Source organism: Nipponia nippon, unplaced genomic scaffold, assembly GCF_047370975.1.
Source record: "Nipponia nippon isolate SJK-2023a ecotype South Korea unplaced genomic scaffold, ASM4737097v1 scaffold_6, whole genome shotgun sequence".
Lineage (NCBI taxonomy): Eukaryota > Metazoa > Chordata > Aves > Pelecaniformes > Threskiornithidae > Nipponia > Nipponia nippon.
Genome location: NW_028262380.1, coordinates 26,892,545 through 26,916,688, shown reverse-complemented (window position 1 = coordinate 26,916,688; position 24,144 = coordinate 26,892,545). Strand labels below are relative to the sequence as shown.

Genomic DNA, 24,144 nt, shown 5'->3' with positions numbered 1-24,144 from the left:
AAGCACCACATCTACACATATTTAAATACTTCCAGGGATGGGGACTCAACCACTTCCCTGGGCAGCCTGTTCCAATGCTTGACAACCCTTTCGGTGAAGAAATTTTTCCTAATATCCAATCTAAACCTCCCCTAGCACAACTTGAGGCCGTTTCCTCTCGTCCTCTTGCTTGTTTCCTGGGAAAAGAGACCGACCCCCACCTCACTGCAACCTCCTTTCAGGTAGTTGTAGAGAGCAATAAGGTCTCCCCTCAGCCTCCTTTTCTCCAGGCTAAACAACCCCAGCTCCCTCAGCCGCTCCTCATAAGACTTGTGCTCTAGACCCTTCACCAACTTCACTGCTGTTCTTTGGAAACCTCAAATGCCAAAGCCCATTCTAAATAAATCTTCAAAATGGCTTGTACAGGCTTCCCTGTGAAATACGGGAGGATAAAATGAGAGGAAGGAAAGGAGCAGGGAATAAACAACATTTTAGATCACTGTTTGGAGTCTGAAGAGGGAGGAAACGGGATGGAGCAAGATGGAAAAGCCTGAGGAAGAAAGGTCTCTATTATTAAAATGTTTACCTCCTGTTGGAAACATCTCTAAACAGTCTGGCAGCAAAACCCCCAGGACTTGCTCACTTGAGAACGTGCCAAAGGGAGATTTCTTCCAGAGCAGACTGGCTGCTTCTGAATTATTGCCTCATCTAGAGCAACAGTCCAGATGCCAAAATATCAAGTGGCTTAAGCTTGCTCGACCACCAACCTGGCTGAAAAGCTGTACTGTTTATGCAGAGCGTCTCAATAGTCGCCTTCAGTCACACAGTTACTATCTGTTCCTGCTTCTTGAAAAAGCCACTGAATACACCTCTTCCCACATAGGTCAGTACATGCTACATTTTCTGTGCCTGTTTAGACTCATACAGAGCATCTGTCTTGATATGTGAAGTTTTATCAGCTCTAGCAGGTTTCTGTTAAAATACGGGGCAAACAAAAACCCTAACCATTTTGCACTGGGGACCTGGCACAAGGCCCTCAGCCACGGCCCAGGGGAAACAGTCTGCAGGGCAGAAAACACTTCCTTACCCACACCTTCCCCTGGCGGCCCCCTGCAACTGCAGTCCCATATTTTCTTGCCCTGCCAACCCTAACTGAAGAACTTGGCTGCCCTGGGCCTCACGTCCCCAGCCATGTCTCAGGTTTAAGAGTTTGCAAGGAAGAAAACTTAGAATCATAGAATGTCCTGAGTTGGAAGGGACCCACAAGGATCATTGAGTCCAACTCCTGTCCCTGCATAGGACAACCCCAAAAATCACACCGTATGTCTGAGGGCATTGTCCAAATGCTTCTTGAATGTTGTCAGGCTTGGTGCCATGACTACCTCCCTGGGGAGCCTGTTCCAGTGCTCCACCACCCATTGGGTGAAGAACCTTTTCCTCATGTCCAACCTAAACCTCCCCTGGCATATCTTCCTGCCATTCCCTCGGGTCCTATCACTGGTCATCAGGGAGAAGAGATCAGCGCCTGCCCCTCCTCTTTCCCTTGTGAGGAAGCTGTAGACCTCAATGAGGTCTCCCCTCAGTCTCCTCTTCTCCAGGCTGAACAGACCAAGTGACTTCAGCCACTCCTCGTACAGCTTCCCCTCTAAACCCTTCACCATCTTCGTGGCTCTCCTCTGGACACTCTCTAGCAACTTCGTATGCTTTTTGTACTGTGGCGCCCAAAACTGCACACAGTACTCAAGATGAGGTTGCACCAGTGCGGAGCAGAGCGGGACAATCACCTCCCTCGACCGGCTGGCAACGCAGTGCTTGATGCACCCCAGGACACGGTTGGCCCTCTTGGCTGCCAGGGCATACGTGGCTCATGTTCAACTTGCCATTGACCAGAAACCCCAGATCCCTCTCCGTGGGGCTGCTCTCCAGCCTCTCGTTCCCGAGCCTGTATGTACATCCAAGGTTGCCATGTCCCAGGTGCAAAATCTGGCACTTGCCTTTGTTAAACTTCATACAGTTGGTGATTGCCCAGCTCTCTAATTTGTCTAGATCTCTCTGCCCTCGAGAGTGTCAACAGCTCCTCCCAATTTTGCGTCATTGGCAAACTTAGAGATAGTAATCCTTCAAGTCCCACATCCAAGTCATTTATGAAGACATTAAAGAGCACTGGCCCTAAGATGGATCCCTGCGGAACCCTGCTAGTGACTGGTTGCCTGCCCAATGTAACCCCATTTACTATAACACTTTGAGCCCAACCCGTCAGCCAATTGCTCACCCATTGCATTATGTATTTATCCAGCTGTATGCTGGACATTTTGTCCAGGAGGATACTGTGAGAGACAGTATCGAAAGCTTTGCTGAAATCCCAAAAGATTACATCAACTGGCTTCCCTTGGTCAACGAGGTGAGTAACCTTGTCATAGAAAGAAATTAAGTTTGTTAAGCAGGACTTTCCCCTCATGAATCCGTGCTGGCTGAGACCAATGACTGCGTTGTCTTTCAGGTGTTTTTCAATAACTCCCAGAATAATCTTCTCTATAATTTTGCCAGGTACAGAGGTGAGACTGATAGGACTGTAGTTACCAGGGTCATCCCTGTTGCCCTTCTTGAAGACTGGGAAAATGTTTGCCAGCTTCCAGTCAATTGGGACCTCTCCAGATTCCTAAGAGCATTGAAAAATCACTGAGAGGTCTCGCTATGACATCGGCCAGTTCTTTAAGTACCCTTGGATGAATCCCATCGGGCCCCATTGACTTATAGGGATGCAGCTGGAGCAGCAAATCCCACACAAGTTCAGGGTTGGTTGAGAGTTTATCATTCTCGCAGTCATGGTTCTCTAGCCCAGCTAAAGACCATCATCGGTGTTGAAGACCAAGGCGAAGAAAGCATTAAACGTCTCTGCTTTGTCTTTGTCCCTGTTTGTGAGGTGACCATGCTCATCAAGTAACAGACCAATGTTATTTCTGGCCTGCCTTTTGCTATTTACATATTTTAAAAAGCCCTTTTTATTGTCCCTAACAGTACTGGCCAGCTTCAGCTCTAATTGAGCTTTGGCCATGTGTATTTCCTCCGTATGACGGCGAACAGCATCTCTGTAGTCCACCCATATCACCTGACCATGCTTCCACTGGCCATACACTTTCTTTTTTCACCTTAGCTCTAGAAGAAGATCCCTACTCAGCCAAGCCGTCCTTCTACCTCGCTTGCTTGACTTCTGACATTTTGGAATTGCCTGCTCCTGTGCTCTTAGGAGGTGGTACTTAAAAAGTGACCGGCACTGATGGACCCCAGCACCTGCAAAAGCTTTTTCCCAGGGGACCCTACTAAGTAGTTCCCTGAGCAGCCTGAAGTCAGCTCTCCTCATATCTAGAGTTGAGGTATTGCTGGCAGTTTTCCTCCTGTTACCATAGATTTTAAACTTGACTGCTTCGTGGTCACTGTGGCCAAGGCAGCCACCAATCGCCACTTCACCCACGAGACCCTCTCTGTTAATAAGCGATAGATCAAGGAAGGCACTTTTCCTGGTCGGTTCCCTTAGTACCTGTACCAAGAAGTTATCATCCAGATGGTTTAGGAATCTTCTGGACCTGTTTGTAGCAGCTGTGTGGTATTCCTAGTTGACATCTGGCAAGTTGAAGTCCCCCATAAGGACAAGGGCAGATGACTTAGAAGCATCCCTTAGTTCCTTAAGGAATAACTCATCAGTGTCATCATCCTGGCTGGGTAGCCTATAGTAGGCTCCCACAACGACATCCGCTTTATTTGTCTGTCCCTTACTTAACTTGCAGCGCACATCTTCCTCTGGCAGCTCCACTGCATCTACAGCTCTAGCCTTTGCCCCTCCCCTAATCCTAATCTTAACCCTAACCCTTGGCTCATTCTGAGGTGAAGACACTCAGACATGACCCCAGTGACCAACTTCACAGAGGAGAAAACATTTACAGCCTAAACCCTCCTCCGGCCCCGCTACACTGGCCCCATTTTCCAGCCCCACTACAGTTATAGCGCTGGGCATTGTCACTCTCCCAGCCCTATACCTGACCATAATAGTGTCTGTTGACCGGTTAATAAACATTTGTTGTTATTTTGCTGTATCACTCAAAAAAAAAGATTTTGTAAAAAAAACCCACTGGTTACCATTCAGAAACCTTGGCAATCAGTACATGGCAAAGTACTGTCCTGCCTAGTGCACTGCAGACAGCAGGAAAGTCAGACATCAGGCAGTCGTCAACATGACCATAACCAGAAGCAGCTTTTTTTTCTGCACTTAGCTGCACAGCAAGTCTAGAGACCTGCGCTGTAGGCATCTATGGACAATTCCACCATCTCTTGTCCAACCTCATGGTTATCTCAGAAAATTTTATATGGCATCACATTACTCCCACCCCCAAAAAAAAGACAAAACAATTTCACATTCTTCTGGAATCACAAATTTGATAACTTAAAAAAGCATCAGAAATCCTGCTGAATGGATTGTTCTAGGACACTAAATTAAATCAAATCTTTAAAAATATATTTGTATTGCAGCAATCCCTGAGAAAGGTATGGAAAACACAGTGGCAGGGCAAGTGTTACAGGAGCAACGTAGAACCCATCAGCTTCTACATCAGCTGAAACACACACACATTGTTCAGTGCTTTATTTTCACAACATTTTACTTTCATTACAAAAGTTATCCATATCACCTTCGAACCAAGTCACAGAGGGCAGGCAATCAACATAAGCCTTGCTACAACATACATTTGAGGCCCTATCCCCAGATCATGTTAGACAAGTTACTGCCATCACCCATTCTTGCAGCAGGAGGACCCTTGAAGGCACTTGCTCAAAAAACACACTTAGCTGATGGCACATTAAGTTCCTCTGCCTCAAACATCTGATCTGTCTGGCCAGCTTAGCTATACTGATCAGTCTAAGGAAGGCACTAAGGTCCCTACTGGCAGGTTCAGACAAAGGGTTGGAGCCTAACAGGTCCCAAGTTGTACTGAGACTTTGAATGATTGCTTCTCTGAGTACCTCCCAGCTCCTGCTGACCCTGTCTGATATTAACTCTTTCCTCCAAGGAAGCAGTCCTTTTTCTTGTGCAGTAAAAATCATCAGGGCTCAAGTATATCCATCCTCGTGAAGGCATCAAGGGCAGACACTGCTCGCTTCTAACGTAAATGTCAGACCCTAGTCTTGCCCCAGATTACCACCAGTTGCAAGCCCAGGTTTTCCTAAGCACAAACTTAGCTCAGGTTTTTATACAGCTGTGTTCTTCAAACACAGAAAATCCTCAAGTGGATGTGCATCTTCTAAAGAACAAAACAAAACCTTTATATCACTGTGTACCACATTCTGCTATGCCAAGGTTGGTGAGCTACTATGTAAATGGGCAGAGAGTGGAAGTGTTGAAGTTGGAATAGAAGTGTTGTTTTTGTGAGGTTTTTGGTTCTGTTTTTAATGTATTGGTACTATTTTCCATACTCCTGCATCTAGGAGAACAGATATCAATGGGACAACATTGTTTGAGATAACAAAACAGGATGATTTTAAATCTTCCACTATTTTCTCCTTCTACCTTCCTTCCAGTAAGATACTGGTAATTTAAGGTCTGACACCACACAGTGAGGGAATAGTGGTTGAAACAAAGCATAAAACAATGTCCTTCAGTACTGTTTTCAAAATGAGAATGTAGGTACATTCCCAAAGCTTGACCTTTTTGGTAGCTGGGGTTTGCTGACCAGCACACATTTTGGAGATGACTGGCAAAACAAGTTTAGGGAGGACTTTTTAACACTTCAGCTTTCAGCCAACTTGTTTCTCAGAGAAATCATTCTGGACTATTAACAGCTACTTATGCAAGAAGTTAAATGACGTGGGGAGGAAAAAAGAAAGAACAGAAATATAAAGACTGTAATACTTCTCCTATTGAGGCTTTCTGGTACCTGGTATGACCAGTGTTTCTCTGACATGACCAGAAGATCTGATAATGAAATCTCAAGGAGCTTTTTAACAGTAAAAGGAGCAAAGACATGACAAAAAGAAATACAGATAAAATAGTTCTTAGAAGAATTCAAGCAAAATATGCTGAAGGCAAAAAAAACCCCAACAATACCACCAAACACCCAAAAGACAATAACCCAAACCAAGATAAAACCAAGCCTCTCCAGGCTCCATCCACAAAACCTGAGCCGCTATACACACACCTGACCTATTCTCTAGACCCTTTAGGCTCTCAGCTGGGATTTCTGCCCACCACCCCTGGCATTTATGCACCTGTCTTGAGTCAGGACAATCCTCTGTTCTTCACTTCTCAAAGTCCTGCCACTTTCAGTCCAACATCCACACACCCAGCCTCCCCTTCCCCTGCGCCAGGTGCTGGCTTGGACTCTTCCATAGTTAGCTGTTAGATGAAGCACAGTTAAGACAGTGCACAGAAGCTAAAACCTTAGAGCTGCCTTACCTTATGGAAGCAACAGGGCACAATGGAAGTGGAAAGCTGCTCCATCCCCACTCTTATAGGGAGAAGCTAGGTCATTTCCTTCCCCTCGATAAAAACCAGCTCTGATAGGTATGGGAAGAATCAATTCCTCTATTTGGTGCTGTCCCCAAGGCTTGGCATTCCAGGAGATAAGGTATCTCCACAGCAGGACAGACAAGCTGAAATCAGTACTAGCCACTGTGTGACTAACCTATTAGACCTTCCTGGGGTTGTTTATCACCAGTTAAGAATTTGAAAAACTTCTGCCAGGAAAAGAAGGCGTTTCAGGCAACAGCTGATAAAAGATCTAATGAAAAGCACCAAGACAACTGCCCATGAAATTCTTGCAAGAAAGCGTCAGTTAAGAAAATATTCAGAGGATGGCTGCCAAAATCCAGCCTCCAAAAAGACCTTGTTTCTAAGATGAAATGGAGGAGGAACAGTTTCAGAGAATAAGCTGCAGAAACGGAAAAAAAGAAAGGCTGAAGTGATGTGTGTTCACAGATCAATCCAGGCTGGAGGGATAGGTATCCAACAGAGCTCTTTGCTCAAATAACAGACCATATTCCTAAAAAGAAAAGCTGACTAATGACCTGATCTTAAAGGGCATTTCATATTTGAGAGTTCAGGAAATTCTATCCACAGTAAACCTTCACGGAGACATTTCTCTTTTTAAATTAAGTTTTATAGATTTACATTCTAACAAGCAGCCTTTCAGCACTTGATAATTATTAGCCCAGACAGCTTCAGTATCCACATATTTTAAACTCATGCTCTAGTGGCAGCTCCAAAATGCCCCCAAATAGTTGAAAAGAAGAGAAAAATCCACTATTAGTCGTAAAGACGAGCAAAGCACATTGAAACAACAGAAAATGAAAAGTCAAAATATTTTGTTGCAAAGGAAGTGGTAAAGAAGTTTCAAAATATAGAGATGTTCTTGAGGTCACAAAAATATTTTTGGGAAAACATTCTTGAGTGATTGCTAATGATGCCCCTGACATTATTTATTTAGGATCAGATGAACAAGGTGCTTTTTTAACAAGCAGGACAGAACTGACTTTGTCCTATAAAGGGCTCACAGTCCAGTCTGATAAGTAAAAGGTGAATAAAGAACTACGCAAATGTGTAGGATTGAGAAAGCAAGTTTGCCAAACACACGATAGCATGGGTCTTGCTCTGCCAAAGACTAAAAATGTGAACAAGATAGAAGCCTTGCAAAACAGCTCAAGAAAGGCAACAGGGGAGATTGTGTAAATGCCTTCACAAGCTATTTATACAGAACCTACCACCACAACGACTTACATGAAGAGCGTCCCATGCACCTATAGATTTACAATTCACACATAGTTTTACATTGAGTAGCAATGGCCATGGATAATTGCCCAAAGTACGTATCCAATATAATTTCTTAAACATACACTCTTGGAAAGCTGAAACCTCTCACAGGATTACCTTGCTTTGCACTTGAGCAACACTCCATTTGAATGGGTCAGTGTTCCACAGTCTCTTGCCCTTTCAATTACCAAGCTCCACTGAAAAAAACTCTACTATTTAGTCTGCTGAGATGCCTTTTTTTTTTTTTTAACAGAAATACAAAGACAGGCCATTCTGGGTGTACTCAAGCATGCCCCTCAATGGCTATTCTCCTCATGCACACAGCTGAGCATTACGGTTTATGTTACCTTTGACCCCTCACCTGAACTATACTATTAAATAGTTCTTCATTATAACACAGCAATAAAACTTAAAGATTAAAAAGTCTGGATTCATATAAAACTGTTTCAAATGTCCTCACATGAACCTAAATCTTAATGCTTAATGAGCCTTGGGGCCCGTCTCTCTAAATTGGAGACATGCCAAATCCATGATGCCGATAATGTTTCGGCTTTACAACGCAGAGCCTGAAAACCGCAGGAGAACACCAATATCCCTTCTCACCTCAAGGCATGGGTCACATTCAAAACTTCAAGTATGCCTATGGAACTCAAATATCTTCTTAGTTTCCAGGAACAGGAAATTCAAGCAAAAACCTAATTAAGTGTAAGGGCTGGGCATCCACTAACTTCTCCAGTGAGGTATCTGGCAAGACAAGAGTCTCTGCACAGTACACTACACAGCCAAGTGCTGAACTGATGCCAGGCCCATACCACTGACAGACAAGTAGAATAACATATCTGCAAAATCCTACAATCTACAAAGACGACTGAGTATTTGTTTCTCCCTGCCAGGTCTCCAGAAGTGGCACGGCAATTTTACATAAGTGACATTAACTTGCAAGAAGAACTTGATTTTTAAACAGCCAAACAACTGAAACACCATATATACAGTGAAGGCTGTTCTCCATACCTAGCGGTACCACTCACTCAGAAGACAAAGTATTACTATTCCATAGCATTACACTTGCACTGATCTGGCACATATCCAGCCCTTGCTGAAAACAGCATTCATGTCAGCTCAAGGCTTGGTCAGATGCACTATAACCATAATGCAAGCCCAAAGAAACTCTGCTCTCTGAGAAAAAGCAGTTCATTCATCACCAGCGACATGAAGAACACAAGCTAAGGAGATTTCTTATTTATAGAAGAAAATTATTCTCGTGACAGAGTAAATGATAAATTCCATTAAGTAATTCTTGATCACAATCACTTTCAGCTCACTCAGATTTATAGCCACACTTCACTTTTTAAGTACCATTAAAATAATCGATATGCATGACTAACTTCTCCCTTTTTTAATTTAAAAGTAAAACCTAAAAACTTTCTTGTATTTTTAAGAGCATATATTCCTAACACGCACAGCTGAAGAGAACGGCCTTTCCTAGATATTGTCCTGCATGAGAAAAAGTGTAAAACTTTTTCCTTAATTCACTGTACATACCCAATTTTACCAAGATTACTTAAAAGCAACAAAATACCTTTCTATCTGCTCTTTCAAAAAATAAAAGAAAAAGTTACAGAGTCAAAGAATCCTGGTTTCAAACAGTAAGTATAGTTTCTGCGTATCTTACTAAGCTACGTAACATCATGTGCTAATATACAAAATAAGTGTCTCTAAGAAACAAAGAAAAGTTTGGGAAAGTACTCATAAATTGGTATCCAGAACTGTATATGCAAGTGACATCCATCTTTAACCCCATATAGTTATTCCTCTTTCACTTTTCTATGTTTATGCCATGACTCCTCAAGGTATGCAGTTAAATGTTTGTTAGAACTTTCAAGCTTGAGAAAAATCAAAGATTTATTATGCCTGCATTTACTGCTATGAATTGATTTACATACATACATAAAACAGACACACAGCTAAACTGCTCTATGTGCAGAACGCAAGGTCTTACACACAATCATGGCGCTGTTGGACTCCACCACAAAGCCAAATCATTTCTGCTGATACGTAAATCTGGATTCGGTTTGAGTTTGTTGTTTAAAGTCCTTTGCCCAGGATCCACGTCCCAACTGTTGTTGCTACTCTTCTTTATGGTTTGCTCCTATTCCTGACATTAGACTCTCATTACTAGTAATACAAACTTTCAGGGTGACTGGACTCCTAGTACTGCTTGATTCCAGCTAAAGCTTGAGAGAAAAATATGATCCCAATTGCATGTCAGAAATGCTTACAAATATCTTGGATATGTATCACCCTTGCATAGTCGTATCAAAGCAAGTAAATAACATGGATTTTCCAAGTCTCACATCCCCACAGAGACCTCTCTAACTGCTGAATGCCCAATGTGAAAGAAGGAATCCTGCAGTAGAAGAGCTGGGCAAGGGGAGGTGGATGGCAAGGAGATCGGAAAGGAACTGCTCACCTTAAAAACACACTTGCAAGAATATTAGAGCAGAAACAACTGGGCAAGGTTGCAGGAAGGTGTATGCATTTTTGTCTTCACGTAGTAATTTTTAAACTTATTAATAGCAATTGCTGCATGGTTAGAAATAGAAGCGACTTCAACTTCCTTATCTGCTGTTTCAGAAAAGCAACAGAAGTACCCAAATCAGTGGGGCAGGTGGATGGAGACAGCATATACTTTTTCTTTTGCAATCAACCTTCATTCAAATGTCTGAATCCATAGAATAGCAACACCTAAGCATTGCAACAACCAGATTTCATTTATTCCTGATTAATCCTCTAGCTTCTTATGATATCTGGGTCAAACCTAAATGTTAAAGCTACGTAACAAGAAAAAAAAAAAAAAAAGAACATGTGCTGGAGCGGAAATTGGGGATTTCTAGTGATATTTCCGGCTACTGGTGGTGTATTCCTGTCTCATACAGCTTTCCACCATGTCCCCAGGAGGGCACATTTGCCTGCCCATGCAGAAGTGTAGCCAGGAAACTCCTCTGTCTTTGCATATGAGAATTTAACACACAAAGCAAAAACAGAGCAAGAATTGCCTTCACCTAGCTATGATGTCCCTTGCTGAAATCACCATCTGCACTGATGTCAGACAGCTATGCTAAAAGCCATGAACTTACTTCAGACAAACAGAAGTCATAGTCACTGGCTTTTCAGCACAGCTGGGTGAACAAGTATAGCTGGCACTGTCAGGACAACTGCACAAGCGGGCTTTCAAATATCCAGAAAGAAGGAAGGGCTTGTGTTACTCTCATCTGTCAGCCTGCTGCTTTATGGCATCCTGCATTGTTTAAATATGCTCCTCAGCTCCCAAGTTGAGCATGGCAAGCAATAAAAGTGTCGAAGTGAGGCCAGATCTAGATGCTAGCCGCAGCGTAAGCACTACCAGGGAGGCAGGCACGAGGCTTGAGAGTGTCTGCGGCTAGCACATGTGTGCAGGGCTGCTCTGCTAGTCAGGCTGGTGGTCCACATCCCGTCTCCTTCCCAAGAGTCCAAGCTTTTGGCATCACATAGTTGTCATTTATTAAAATATGTGGATAGTTGCTAGACGTGAATGGATCATTTATAACCGGTATAGTGATGTCTGCCTGAGTTTGCAGGATGTGTAGGCCACAGACAGCGGGATCAACTGCGGGGGAGGCCTGGCATTACTGTGCCTAAAGCTCCAACAGTCTTACTCCAGACACAGACAAAGATTTCCCCTGTGTCATTTTGCACGTGGCTTGTCTGACTGTTTGGGGAATGGACTCTGGCATGGCAGCTACCCCCTACCCCCTCCCTTCTGCAAAACGCCTGCAAAGTCAGAGGGTGGCTTGAGACACGTTTGGGGGACTCGGGGCATACTGGCTGTGTCCCCATTCCTGACATCAGTTTCCAGTCCTCTGGCTGGTGGGATCCCTCAGGACCCCAGTTCGCTTTCAGGCCTCATCACAAAATACAACAGGCAAGGAAAACACTGAAACAGCCATGTGGAAGTAAGCACCATTCCACGCTTACGTGGACATCACCCACCCAAGTGTCTGGCTATGAGCTGCCAATTAATGACACTAGCAGTGAGTACTGTCCTGTGGAGATAAAAACTGAGGCAAGTTTAGTTTCTCTGCAAAATTTCAAGGCAATGAATTCATCCATCTTCAGAAACTTAAGACAGCTATAATTTCTTTCTTGCCTTTGGTAGCTTATCAGAGACTTTGAGATCAGATTGTCATCTACTTGTTGAGGTCAGCTGTGATGAAAGCACAACAGACTGGAAAGAGGCTGAGAGAGAGCTTAAATACCGCTAGATTTGGTTCATGAGACACCTAGGTAGGTCTCTGATAAACCAGAAAACTCCTGTCTAGATACAATATTGCCTGTGGCAGTTTCACTAGCACTTCTTCACTGAGCAAGAGATAAAAAATTAACTGGTAGTGCTTCACCTGCCAAAACCTGTACTTTATGAAGATACATTCAGAGCTCTCAGTGTTACACCCCAAATTTCTGTTGAGTTCTTTATTTTACAGTGGACTCAGAACCAGTGAGGAGCACACTTCTGTTGTTGGCCTCATAATTTATTCATCATCAGAAAGCCAAACTTGAAGGTCAAATTGGTAGCGCTCTGGTTAATGCTCTGCAGCCTATAGAGTTTTATCCGTGAGCCACAGCTGCCAGGAGCAGGATGCAATACAAACACCACGGCCTCTCAGATTTGAGGTTGAGGAGACAGATCCCTTCAGATTGGTTTGCACTGATCCACAGGTGGTAAACAAAGACAAGCAATTTGCCCAAAATCACAGAGCAATTTAGTAGCATAACCAAGTGGTGTCCCTTGACCTGCTTATTACTGGAGCTCACAGCCCCTTAAGAAATACACATTTATGCATTTCATTAGCAAAACATTAGTTAGTTAAGCTTTACATCTTAAAGATCTACAGCATTTAAATCAGACTACCTCTGCTTACTTGCAGATAAGATTACAATCTAATCTCAAAACACACATCCCTTATTTTTCATGCAACACAATTCAACCTTAACATTTAAAGAGCACTGTGAAATGATTCAGCACACGGTACTTCCCTTGAACACACAGAGCAGAGAGATCTTGTGCAAGAGGCAACCCTTAAATACAAAGGGGTAAACTACATGCTCCTTCCGAGTTATACAACTTTTGATCAACAATAACAACTACTTCCCTCCTCCCAAAGCCACTCCTCAGCAAAGACATGCAACTACAATCAAACCAGATCATATCATTTCCTTTATGGTTTTTTCCCCTTTAACAGCTAAAGTTCAAGCTGTCTGATTAATGACACCAGTGAGATATACAACAGTAATTACACAGGTAGGTTTCAAAGCTACCATAAGCTACCTAGAGCTGAGTTACACGATATTAGCTCAGCTCTACCGCTAAAAACAGTTTCCAAGTTCCAGTACCTTTCATAGTGCTGAAAATTCCAGTCAGGCACTGGAACAGGCTGCCCAGGGAAGTGGTTGAGTCCCCATCCCTGGAGGTATTTGAAGGCCGGGTAGATGTGGTGCTTAGGGACATGGTTTGGTGGTGGACTTGGCAGTGCTGGGTTGATGGTTGGACTTGATGATCTTAAAGGTCTTTTCCAACCTGAACGATTCTATGATTCTATAAAACTTAACCGCTGCAATGGCCCAGCTAAACATCTCAGGAGATCTCTTTTATAAATTTTAATATGCATTCAGTTCTGCACAAGCTTCATCCTTCTGGTGTGCAAAGACAGCTTTTACCACCTTCAGTGACAACCCTGCATACCCAGGGAAAGATATCGGTCCATACAGGTGATTCAGATCCCAAACTCCTGACATCCTGCATAGGATTTTCAAAGAACTACAGGCATTAGGGCATACTTCCAAATTGCTCTTAAAAGTCACCAGCTTTGGCATCTAAGGCCTCAACATGCTTTTGGAAGACTCTGCCTAAAAACTGGCTATTAAAACCAGAGAGAAATGTGCGAAAGCTAACTTGCATCTCTTGTCCAAAAATTACAAAACGCATCATTCAAATACACCTTTAGGTAAAATTTAGAGGATGCCTAACCTTTCCAGAAACTATAAAAGCAGCTGAGTATTGATAGTATTCAGATGGCTAAGTCTTGACAGCGCTCGGACCTGGAGTCGGTCCAAAACGCCTCACTGTAGCAGAGACGTCTGCAGGCAGGTGTGGAACACCATTTGCCAATCTGTGGTTAACATCTTTAAATAAAAGGAAACCAAAAAGCAAACATCATTTTTACTTTACATAATTCAACTAAGGACCTGGGGTGGAGTGAGGGAAGCACTTTGCAAAACCTGTTTTCTTTAAGCCACATTTCAATCCTCACCATAACAATAGCTTTGGCACTGAAATGATGCTGCAGTGAAATACCAGCATGCACAATGTCAAAGCTTGCAGAAGGAAACCAACAATCGGACATACTAGTTGAAGTTCATTTCCGTTTTAGTCAAGATTGTATTCAAGGCTCAAAACTAGAAGTGTTACTTACTCACACAGAAGAATGCCGTTTTCTAATCCAGAACGAAAATCTTTCTCACCAAAACTTCTGCCCGTCACTTGCTGCAAAAGAGTGGGGGGAAACAGAAGAGTGACATCTATTAGAAGGTGTGCTTTACAAAAGCAATTCATGACATTCAGTTAAAGCATCTGCTGCATAGGAAACATCTGAGCTTTACCGGCCTTGCCAAAGGACTAAGTTGTGTCCATCAACCAGCTTCCTCCTTCCCATTTCATCAAGCTATTTAACACATAGAACAAAGTACTTGCTCTGACCGCTGCAATTACCGATTATAACTGAGCTGTTTTCTAGAAGTAAAAACCAAAACCTACAATGTAAACTTCAGAACATTTAAAAAATTTTATTCTATAATGTTTTGAATTTTAAAACTATTGGATTTAGACAAACTATGTGTTTTTACTGCTCTTTTGGCATCATGTTAAATATCTTGTATTGGGCTTGAACTTTTGGCCTTTAGCCTATCACTTTTATAGAATAAGCAAAGGCAACTGGAAGCACTTGCATGAGTTACAGCCCTTCAGACACATGCCACAATACTCCTGGTCATATCAAATGATATGTCACATCATGAAGTCAACTGTGAGCATGAATACAAACTCGGTGGAAGCTAAGGTTTAGGCACCTACTCACAGGCTGCAGCCTGTCAGGGATGCTTGGACCAGGAGGTACGTTCTGCATTATGAGCTCTTAAGCCAGCCTGTGCTGCTCAGGGATGGACCATCTAGGAACCATCTAGGAATCCCAATCTCGTCTGAGGGTGCCGGATGCTACAAGCATGACTGAACCCCCGTTTATGACTCACTACCATGTTGACAATGGCTTGCCATTCATCCTCAAATCATTCTCAACAGATGATGTGTTCAGTTAAAAGTAAAGAATACTTTTTACTACCACCAACAAATATATAAAAATAGTTGCTATGTTTAGACAGTGCTGAACAGAAACAAAACAAAGCAAAAAAAGCCTGCCTAGTTTTTAATTGTCCTCCAGGAGGTCTTCTCACCCCGCCAAAACATTTACCGGATGCTTATAGAGTTCTCATGGCTCACATCCAATCTTTCATCAAGACCCTTGCTCTGGGCGTTGCTTCCACCATAGAGAATAGTGACTTGGGGACACATCTGTCCTTACGTCCCCATTTTCTCCTTGCTGTTCCATTCAGATACAAGACCCTTCCCCTCCCAGTTTCCTGTCATAAAGACAGCAATTTATAAAAACTGACAAGTTTGGCACTTTCCCACGGGATTAGAGAATGCACCAGCTTCACAAATGCTGGTTACAGCTATGCACAGTCTTAGACAGAGAACAACACTTTTTTGAATTGAAGTGCAAATGCAAAGGCTAAAACCTAATCCCCCACTTAATTATAACCATATTGGTTTTTTCAGTGTGAAGGAACTTCTCCCAGCAAACTGGTATGACAGTGTGCAAACTTCAACACCCCATACTCTGAAAAGTATATCATAAAGACATCAGTTGATGATCATATTTTATGCAAATGCATAAAGTAGAACAAGGCACTCTGTTGCCCTCATATCTCAGAAGAAACCAGATGCAATTTGCCAGTAGTAAATGACCTCTAATCATTTAAACTATCTGTAACCATAGTAAATCATCTCTAATCTTGATCTGCTGGGACAGAGGGAAATCATGACAATAAAACCATTAGCATTTGGGATGAACGATAGACGGGGCACATCAAAACTGACATTTATTTCATCCATAGGATAAAGTACAGTACAGAAAGGAGCAGGGAGAGCTATTTCATAACAGCCTGACTCGTAGTGGTTTTTTTCATCTATGCAGGAAAAAAAAAAATTATAGTCATCTTATTTCATTCCTCAACACCAAACATGCCAGCTATGGAAGTCCATCTTGTTACGTGTTTGTTGAACACCCTCCTTCAGCAGGGAGCAGTACTGAAACTGTAAACCCAATTCAGGTAAGAATCTACCTGCCAAAAGCTGTCACCTGAGTATTGCTGTCATTACTGCTGATTTAGGAAGGTTTCATACATAATTTCTGATTATGTATGATGATGATGATGATAAAATCATCAAATGCAAATGCACAGCTGGAACAACAATTCATCCAGCAAGAGGTACAACAAAAACTGACAGCAGGTGAGGAAAGACAGGAAGGTCCAGGAACAGTGCATGTCTGTCTGAAAAGGAACTGGAAGTAAATGAGGCATGGAAAGGTTTATGCCTATTCTAGATGATCCAGCTGCAGAGGGGAAACATTAATCAGCTACAAGTCTCCTGATTTAGCCAATTAAAATGTAAGAACAGTTCAACAGAGAAAGGCTAGGAACTAAAAATAAGCATGAAAATGACATTATAAATGACAAAGATAACCCAAAAGGGGACTGAGAGGAGCAAGAAGCTGGGTCCACCTTTTCCAGAGGAAATTAGAGCTCAGCTTCTTGGCATATGCACGCCACACATACACGTGTGTGCACACACACATACACCCCGCTGTCTGCAGGTAGGCCGCTTTGAGCCATGCCCTCAAGAACAACTACAGCAGGCCCACAGGACAGCCTCCTACACCTGTCTGAGACAATCTTTGCTCAGCGCACTGACAGCAGGAGGAGCAAGGATGCGGGAGGAGGTCACTTCAAAGTGACTTCAAGCAAAAGGACCGACACTCTCGTGTTTGCAAACAGAGTCCTGCATAGCTAAGTGCGTACTAAAGATTGCCCAAACCTGTGTAAAAAGGAAAGCACATGCATTAGCCACAGTATCACAAAACCGTTGCATGTGTCACAGGATCGTGTTCATGTTAATCTAAGTACTGGTCTGTTCCTACTAGCTTATCTTCCTCCATCTCTGGAAAAAAGCCTCCAGTTTGACTGCTGGATGAAACCCCCAGGTCAAAAGTACAGACCGGCACACTTGGGCGACACAGGAGGAAGCAGGATACATGGAAGAGTTCCCTATTCACTTCTGCAATGCCAGCACATTGCAATTCTCTGCAGTGTGGGGGTACAAAAGTTAGAACGAAGCACCTTAAAGGCAAAACACAAGCTGTATCCTGCTAATGATTAGTAAAAAAAAGTCTGCCACTTCTTTAATAAGTTCTATAAAGCTGAGAGGAAAAGAGCTGCGTTTCCACATCATATTGTAACTTAAAAAATGGAGAACAGAAGCGAAACACAATATAATTTATTGTTGTGCTTCATTTATGTGAGGAGGAGTTGGTTTTATTCATCATCTGGATGATATTTTCTTTTCTGTAAAAAGCTGCAAGCATTTTCAACCAGGGCAATTATTTGACTGCCGGACGCATTTCTCAGATTTCCTGACGCTTAACAACCCAGAAAACAAACGTAAAATTAATAATAAAAGTTTTTCCGAAAGGAATATTAGGAGACTAAACCACAGCACACTGACTCTCTATCACAAGCTTATGGCAACAACTTTAATATGTATTTACACACAGTAACACTTCTTATATACAGTATTGTTGCTGATTAACTCCTTTGTTCTTTGCAGTTACGCATACCACTAAATTTATGTCATCAAGGATGGCTGTCATCCAGCCACTAACCAGTGCCATATTACACAACTCTATTTTCACTAAGCTTCAGTTCACATTGGTTTCCTTGCGTTTTGTATTGCTGCTGGTGCTTCCTGAGATGGAGCTTGCAAAGCCTCTGGTGTCAAAACTGCTTAAGGGCATGAAAAAGAAAAGGTGACAAATTAGTGAGCAGATGCCGGCCTCAGGTGAAATTTATCTCAGCCAACAAGATGTAAGTAGTTGAATAAACACTAAGTCATCATGGACAACACTTTGAAAACAGTTAGCTTCCTTTTCTATGTGCACATCTGAAAATAGCATGTAAAGCAGCGAACAAAAATATAGACACAGCAGGGAGAGGTCTTTGTTACTCACTATGCATTTTGGAGAGCTTGTGAAGCATGACAGCAAGGGAAGATTTTCAAGAAGTTTTGTAGGCTGTTCATTTCTTTGTACATGGGTATGCTGCATTTCGATGTTGTACAACCACTATCTTCCCCTATATAATTTTTTACTGAAATGAAAAAAGCCCACCCTGCTACTTAACTAGAAAAAAATGCTGCTTTTACTTCAGGAAGATGTTAAAGTAAGGCCTAAACCGTAAGAATCACAGGTATGTAAATAGAAAGCATGGGATCGTATAAGCAGCAGGGAACACAAACCACCAAAAGATGCATGACAGTTTTTAGGGCATCAGGATTTGGTGCCTCCAGAGTAATGAATTCCTGCTTCCCCATTTCTGACATATCATTTGAGCTAATAACATGAATATGCAAGTTAAATTCCTTTTTCATGTAGCATAGACAAGAGATTTCTGAACTAAACAACACTGACAAATTTAAAGCCAGCTTTACATTTGCAGACCAGAATTGTACCACATTGCTATGGCAGCGCAATGGGACTTGCAGACCCTTCACCAGCTCCTGGTTCTGCCATGTCCTGCACATGCGATGCTTTGCTGTCTGCAAAAGTGGACAGAACACATAATTTAGGCATGAGCTCCCTCCCTCTTACTCCACAGCAGAGGGATTTAATTTGCTAAAATTAGAGCAATATAAGCCAGTCCTAAACAGCTTTATTACAAATATTAGGAAACTAGTTGATTTAGCACAAACTTGAAGACTGCATGAATGGAGCTTCCCAAGAGCAACAAACACTGGTCTAGACATACCTATCTTCCAGGAAAGCTGAATGATGACAAGCCCTTTGCACAAAGCTTTCCAAGGCATTACAGTATTGAGGTAATTGACTACTAAAATCAATAAAAGGGCAAACAACTTACATATCTTTAGTGTGTATTTCTACCCTCAAGGACAAAACCAGCATGAGTCCAGAATGACTAATGTAGTCAGCAATGAAGCACCTGAAATTCCGTGGTATGGAACTTGAAAATTTAAAGAATGCACGGGAGGAAGGGGGGAAGATTTCACACTTGAGTAGCAAGATTAATCTGCAAAGAAAGCACTTAACTTTATTTATTTTTAGATCTTCCACTTTCTGGTCACTTAAGTTTAACTGCAATTTGCGAAGTTAACTAGTCATGCTGAAGTCCCCTTTGTTCTTTCCCTCTGGCTATTCTCCCTCATACTATTCGTTAAAGAGCCAGGGAGTTGACTTGCTCTCTTACACGCTTCACAGGAACTCGATTTTTTTCTAGGAACAGAATAAAATAGGGGATAGCATATTCTCCTCCATTTTCTTTACATTTCTGTCTGCCATGCTGTCAGTTGGGTTAGCTGACGGTTTGGTGTCATCATATAGCATGGGAGAACCATACCCACTGACACAAACATACTCCCAATGCCTTTGGTGCACACAATTTTAAGTCCTCACCAAACAAATGAGTTCTTTGCTATAGGATGCCAGTGAGCGCCTTTTCTTTTCCATGACAGGAGAGACAACTAAGAAAACCACAACGGCTGATTTTTTTCCAATTTTTTGCATAGTTTAGTGAGGAAATGATCCTATGAATGGACACATGCATTTATATTTAACGTGTAGACTAAAAGAACAGGTTCAGTCAGTACTCCATTTAGGAAAGGTGACAAAAGAAACACAGAAAGAACAGTGAAACAAATGCACCGGACACAAACTTCCACACCAGGCCTCCACCACTCTTGTTCTTCCTATTAAGCAAGAATTTACCATGATGAAGACAACAGAGCTCCACTGACACTCAAGACAAACCACAAGCCAACTCTAAACTGCTACAGGGCAGAACGGCTCTGTTGACTCAGGCCTTGAGTTTAGCACGTCTTTGACAACACCCCCCCAGTACTTTCATAGAGACCAAGAGAGAGAAGAGATCCGCCTCTGAGCATCTGCACTACAATTCTGCCTGCTGAAAGGCCAAGATATGATGGGAGAAGACAACTGCAAGTGAATGAGGCTCATTGCTGCTGATAAAGCACAGGCGTCACTATATTCCTCCTTTCCCCATTGACATACTGCCGCCATCAGCAGCTATTACCTACCTAAGGCTTTAAAGCTAAGTCTGGGAGAGTTTTGTCCTTACTAATCCTGCCCATCACCAGAGCTTTCCACACTGAAATTCTGCATTGCTAACAGTAGTATTATACACGCAAGGTTGCCATACGTTGTTTGGATTTATGATCTCGCAGAGCCGCACACATTTCTGCCAGGACATCTGGTACTATAATCCTGCTTGGCTGGCAAGCTGCTAAGGAGTGTTAAAATTTCATGATAGAGTAAAATCAGCCTCCTTTTTCATCTCCCTTCCCTAATGCTGTTTGTATACATTCCCAGGTGCATCGCCAAACATTGCAGCCTTCCCTTTGGGGTGGGGTGGGGCAGAAAATGTTTCATTCAGAGCTGAACATTTTGTGGAGAAAGAGAGCAAAGAGCAGCAAGAGAGAACTTAAAAGCAGCTTTTGTCAGACTTCTGGCTGCCGCACAAGCCCTGGAAGCTTCACCTAGCAGCAGGTTGTCTGTTACATCAAATCTGTATTTGACAGTCAGTAAATTGGTACTGCATCGTTGTTTTATGGGTAACCAACTTCTTATCTGTACTTCAAGCAGCATTATCAAAATTAGATACCAGATGACAGACGTGACAGAACACCTTAGGATACCTGGTTTTAATCAGGGGTTCAACTTAGGGTTCTTTTTATTGCTAAAACAAAGAAAAAAGAAAAGAAAAGAAAAAAAATAAGATCTCTATGAGAAAAACTTATTTCCTGTACTGTGGGATCCATCATCTCTTTGTTAGTTTTAACGTGAATTAAAGAAGAGGGCGTTGTAGGCTCCTGCCATAGATTTATCAGTCAAGTGTTCATCCTCCTCCTTGACTGAGGAGAAAGAGGAATAAAGCTTTATTTCAGGAAAATAACTTGTATTTGATGGAAGCTACATCTTACCATAATGGTATGTTCTTTAGCTCTGTACTCTTTTCTGTAAAAACAAGACCCCATGCAGATGGTCAGAGGAGCAGAGACCAGGATTAGCATGAGCAATGTGGAGCCAACTACTACAACAAACCAGAAGGCAAGCGCACAGAATGCACCTCCTCAATCCGAGGCCCTCGTTCAATCTAGTCCTGGCCGTCTGGAGAGCCTGGCCTCGCTCCTCTACACTGTCTGGAGAAAGCTCCCTGGTCGGTTACCCCTTTTACTGCTGCACAACCTATCCCAGTTCAGGGTGAACCAGTACTTAATGGAAGTTCCCTGCACCTTTGAAGGGAAGAGGAACAGATGACTAATAATTACTAGCTATCATGAACACCTTTTCCCAAGGTCTTATTTTCTTACCCAACCAGGCTAAACAAGCAGCCTGCTCATTGAAAAATGAAAGGCTGATTAAAGTTATTACAAATTTTCCAGCCTCTTTAGTGCCATCCCCTGGGGCTTGCCATGGGCAGAGAAGCACCTGCACTGCCTTCTATTGTCCCTCTTCAGTCACATGCAGGAAAAAAAGCGTATACGGGGAACTACTCTCCAAAGCAGTAACTACTGATTTAGCCCTTATTATTTCCCTAACGTGATGCTTCTTGAAGCTGGAATCAGTGCTGATGGAGAGAGAACTCACGGTCTGGCTACTGAACTCAGAGTAGCTGTCAGACCAATACATGTCAGCCTCACATTTTATCACCAAGCCAAGGCTTTTTTAGCAAAGGCCAGGAATTTTTTTTTTCCTTTGCCTCAGGTTGATTACACTAGCAACTATCCAGCAAAACAGGAAATTGGGTTTCTGGCCATCTCTAAAAGAGCAAGGAATTAGAATAGACATCGTTTTATCCTTTAACTCCTTTTCCTAGTTGCAGTATCCCACGGTCTTAAAAAACTGCTCCTCCAAAATATATGCTACATTGCATCATCTACACATTGAAACTGAAGCATCTGCTAATAAACCCCTCTATTTTCTCTCCTCCAGCTTTAGAAAGTTTAGACAGTCCTGAATCAGAAGTGTTTAAAGCTCTGTCAACTAACTACAGCTGCAGAGGCAGAGTGAAACACAGACAGCAGACTCCTTATTGAGCCCAACGTCTTGTCTCACCCTCAAAGCAATGAAGAGATCAACAGCTCTGTAGGAGATGATGGGATCGCTGCAGTATCTAGATTTGTTAATCCCCACTTCACACTGCTCTAACCTATTTTACATTATCACTGCGTTTGTCTTTTACAAGACCACTGCGCTACTTCTTCTTGGACGAGCAAATTTTTGACACCAGCGCGTTGCTTTTTCCCAGGAATGTGCATCTTGGCAGAGAACTTTAAAACTGCACACATTTAAAGCTGGACAGAGACAGCAATACAAACATACAAGAAGCTCCAAGTTAGAGAGGCCCAACACTACATGCACTTCAGCTTGTCATTAACCACTGTCAACAGAGAGACTACCAAAGCTCAGTAATTACTGAGCTTTTGCAATGAAAAATGTCTGCTAGGAGACAGCAGCTTCCCTTTTTGAAGAAATTAGGTGTTCACTTGAGCAAACCATTACTGAATTTAACCAGCCATTTAAAGCTGACACTTAGGTCTCAGTGGAGCCTCTGAAACGCCGATGATGAGCATCATTAGGCACCAGTCTACCTTGAAGCTTTTAAATTCAATGTCATCAAGTCATATCAAGACAAGTCCATACGTAAAGTGTCCCATTTACAGTCTGTACAATTTAAAAAAAAAAAAAATATATATACATATTAAAAAAGTATAGCTCAGCAAGGCATTTTAAGACCTGGCTCTCCAGACAATAAGCCTGGAAGCCAAGAGCAAGCAAGTGGGAAACTGTCCATGGGGAATAAGTCACTTCATACAGACACTGCTGAAAAGCATAGTTCTAGCTACTGTCAATATAACTCTGCAAAACTTTGCTCCTTTCAAATAAAAGCGAAACAGGAAAAAAACCCAACACTTCTGAGAGCAATATCTGAGCTCCTTGGATGTTCCCTCCGAACTCTGGATCGTCACTTGGCACGTTCTCCAGCAGGAACAGAGCTGCGTGCCACAGCTTTGCAGTCACTTGCAAACAAACCGCAGAACTACCAGCTTCTAAACAGGAAAAAATGTGCATTTCAAAAAAATCACAGAACGAAGAAAAAGAATCCACTTTCCTGCAGCAAGAAAGCTAACCTTAATTCAGTCATACACTTTCGAGTCCTGCATTAATAACTCTTCGGAAGTAGATCTATTTTGTTCCTGCCTCTATAGAGACAGAGTTAAGGAAAAGCATTCACACTCTGAATGCTTTTCCAGCTAAGCCAGTTTTTAAACACCATTTGGCCACCAAGCGAGGGTGGAGCTATATTCATAGTGCTGTCAGGGAGCAGCAAGGGCCATCTGCTCCCTAAGGGCAGGCGAGCCAGGAGACGAGGGTGGCCCCAGCACAGGCTGTCCCCTCACTGCTGAGGAACAGTCACACAGGGCATGAACTGGCAGGTGAAGCCAGGTATTGGTAACAAGGTCCATCCATGGCATCAGACGTGGCAAAGTGATGAACTGGGTCCAGGGTCTGTCCGGGGAGCCCAGCAAAAGGAGGCAGGGCCAGAGACAGAACTGGAAACAAGGCTACAATGCGGGTCCAAAGTTCATCCAGGAGCCAGGACCAAAGACAAGGAATGGAAAAAAACTACAACATACGTACAAGGGTGTGCTGGTTTTGGCTGGGATACAGTCAATTTTCTTCATGGTAGCTAGTATGGGGGTAAGTTTTGGATTTGTGCTGGAAACAGTGTTGATAATATAGGGGTGTTTTAGTTATTGCTGAGCAGTGCTTACACAGAGTCAAGGCCTTTTCTGCTCCTCGCACCACCCCACCAGGGAGTAGGCTGGGGGTGCACAAGAAGCTGGGAGG

General features: G+C 42.7%; 1 protein-coding gene across 11 annotated transcripts in view; it reads right to left on the bottom strand.

The window, feature by feature from the left end:
* LIMCH1 (LIM and calponin homology domains 1) overlaps positions 1-24,144 on the bottom strand; it is a 185,994-nt gene that overhangs the window by 105,969 nt on the left and 55,881 nt on the right. For 10 of the 11 annotated variants that reach the window (XM_087736838.1, XM_087736840.1, XM_087736841.1 and 7 more), the window contains exon 2: positions 14,284-14,354. In XM_087736838.1, the coding sequence (XP_087592964.1) occupies positions 14,284-14,354 (71 nt within the window). Of the gene's footprint in view, positions 1-14,283; positions 14,355-24,144 lie in introns of those variants that run through there. The other variant, XM_087736845.1, reaches the window with a different exon arrangement.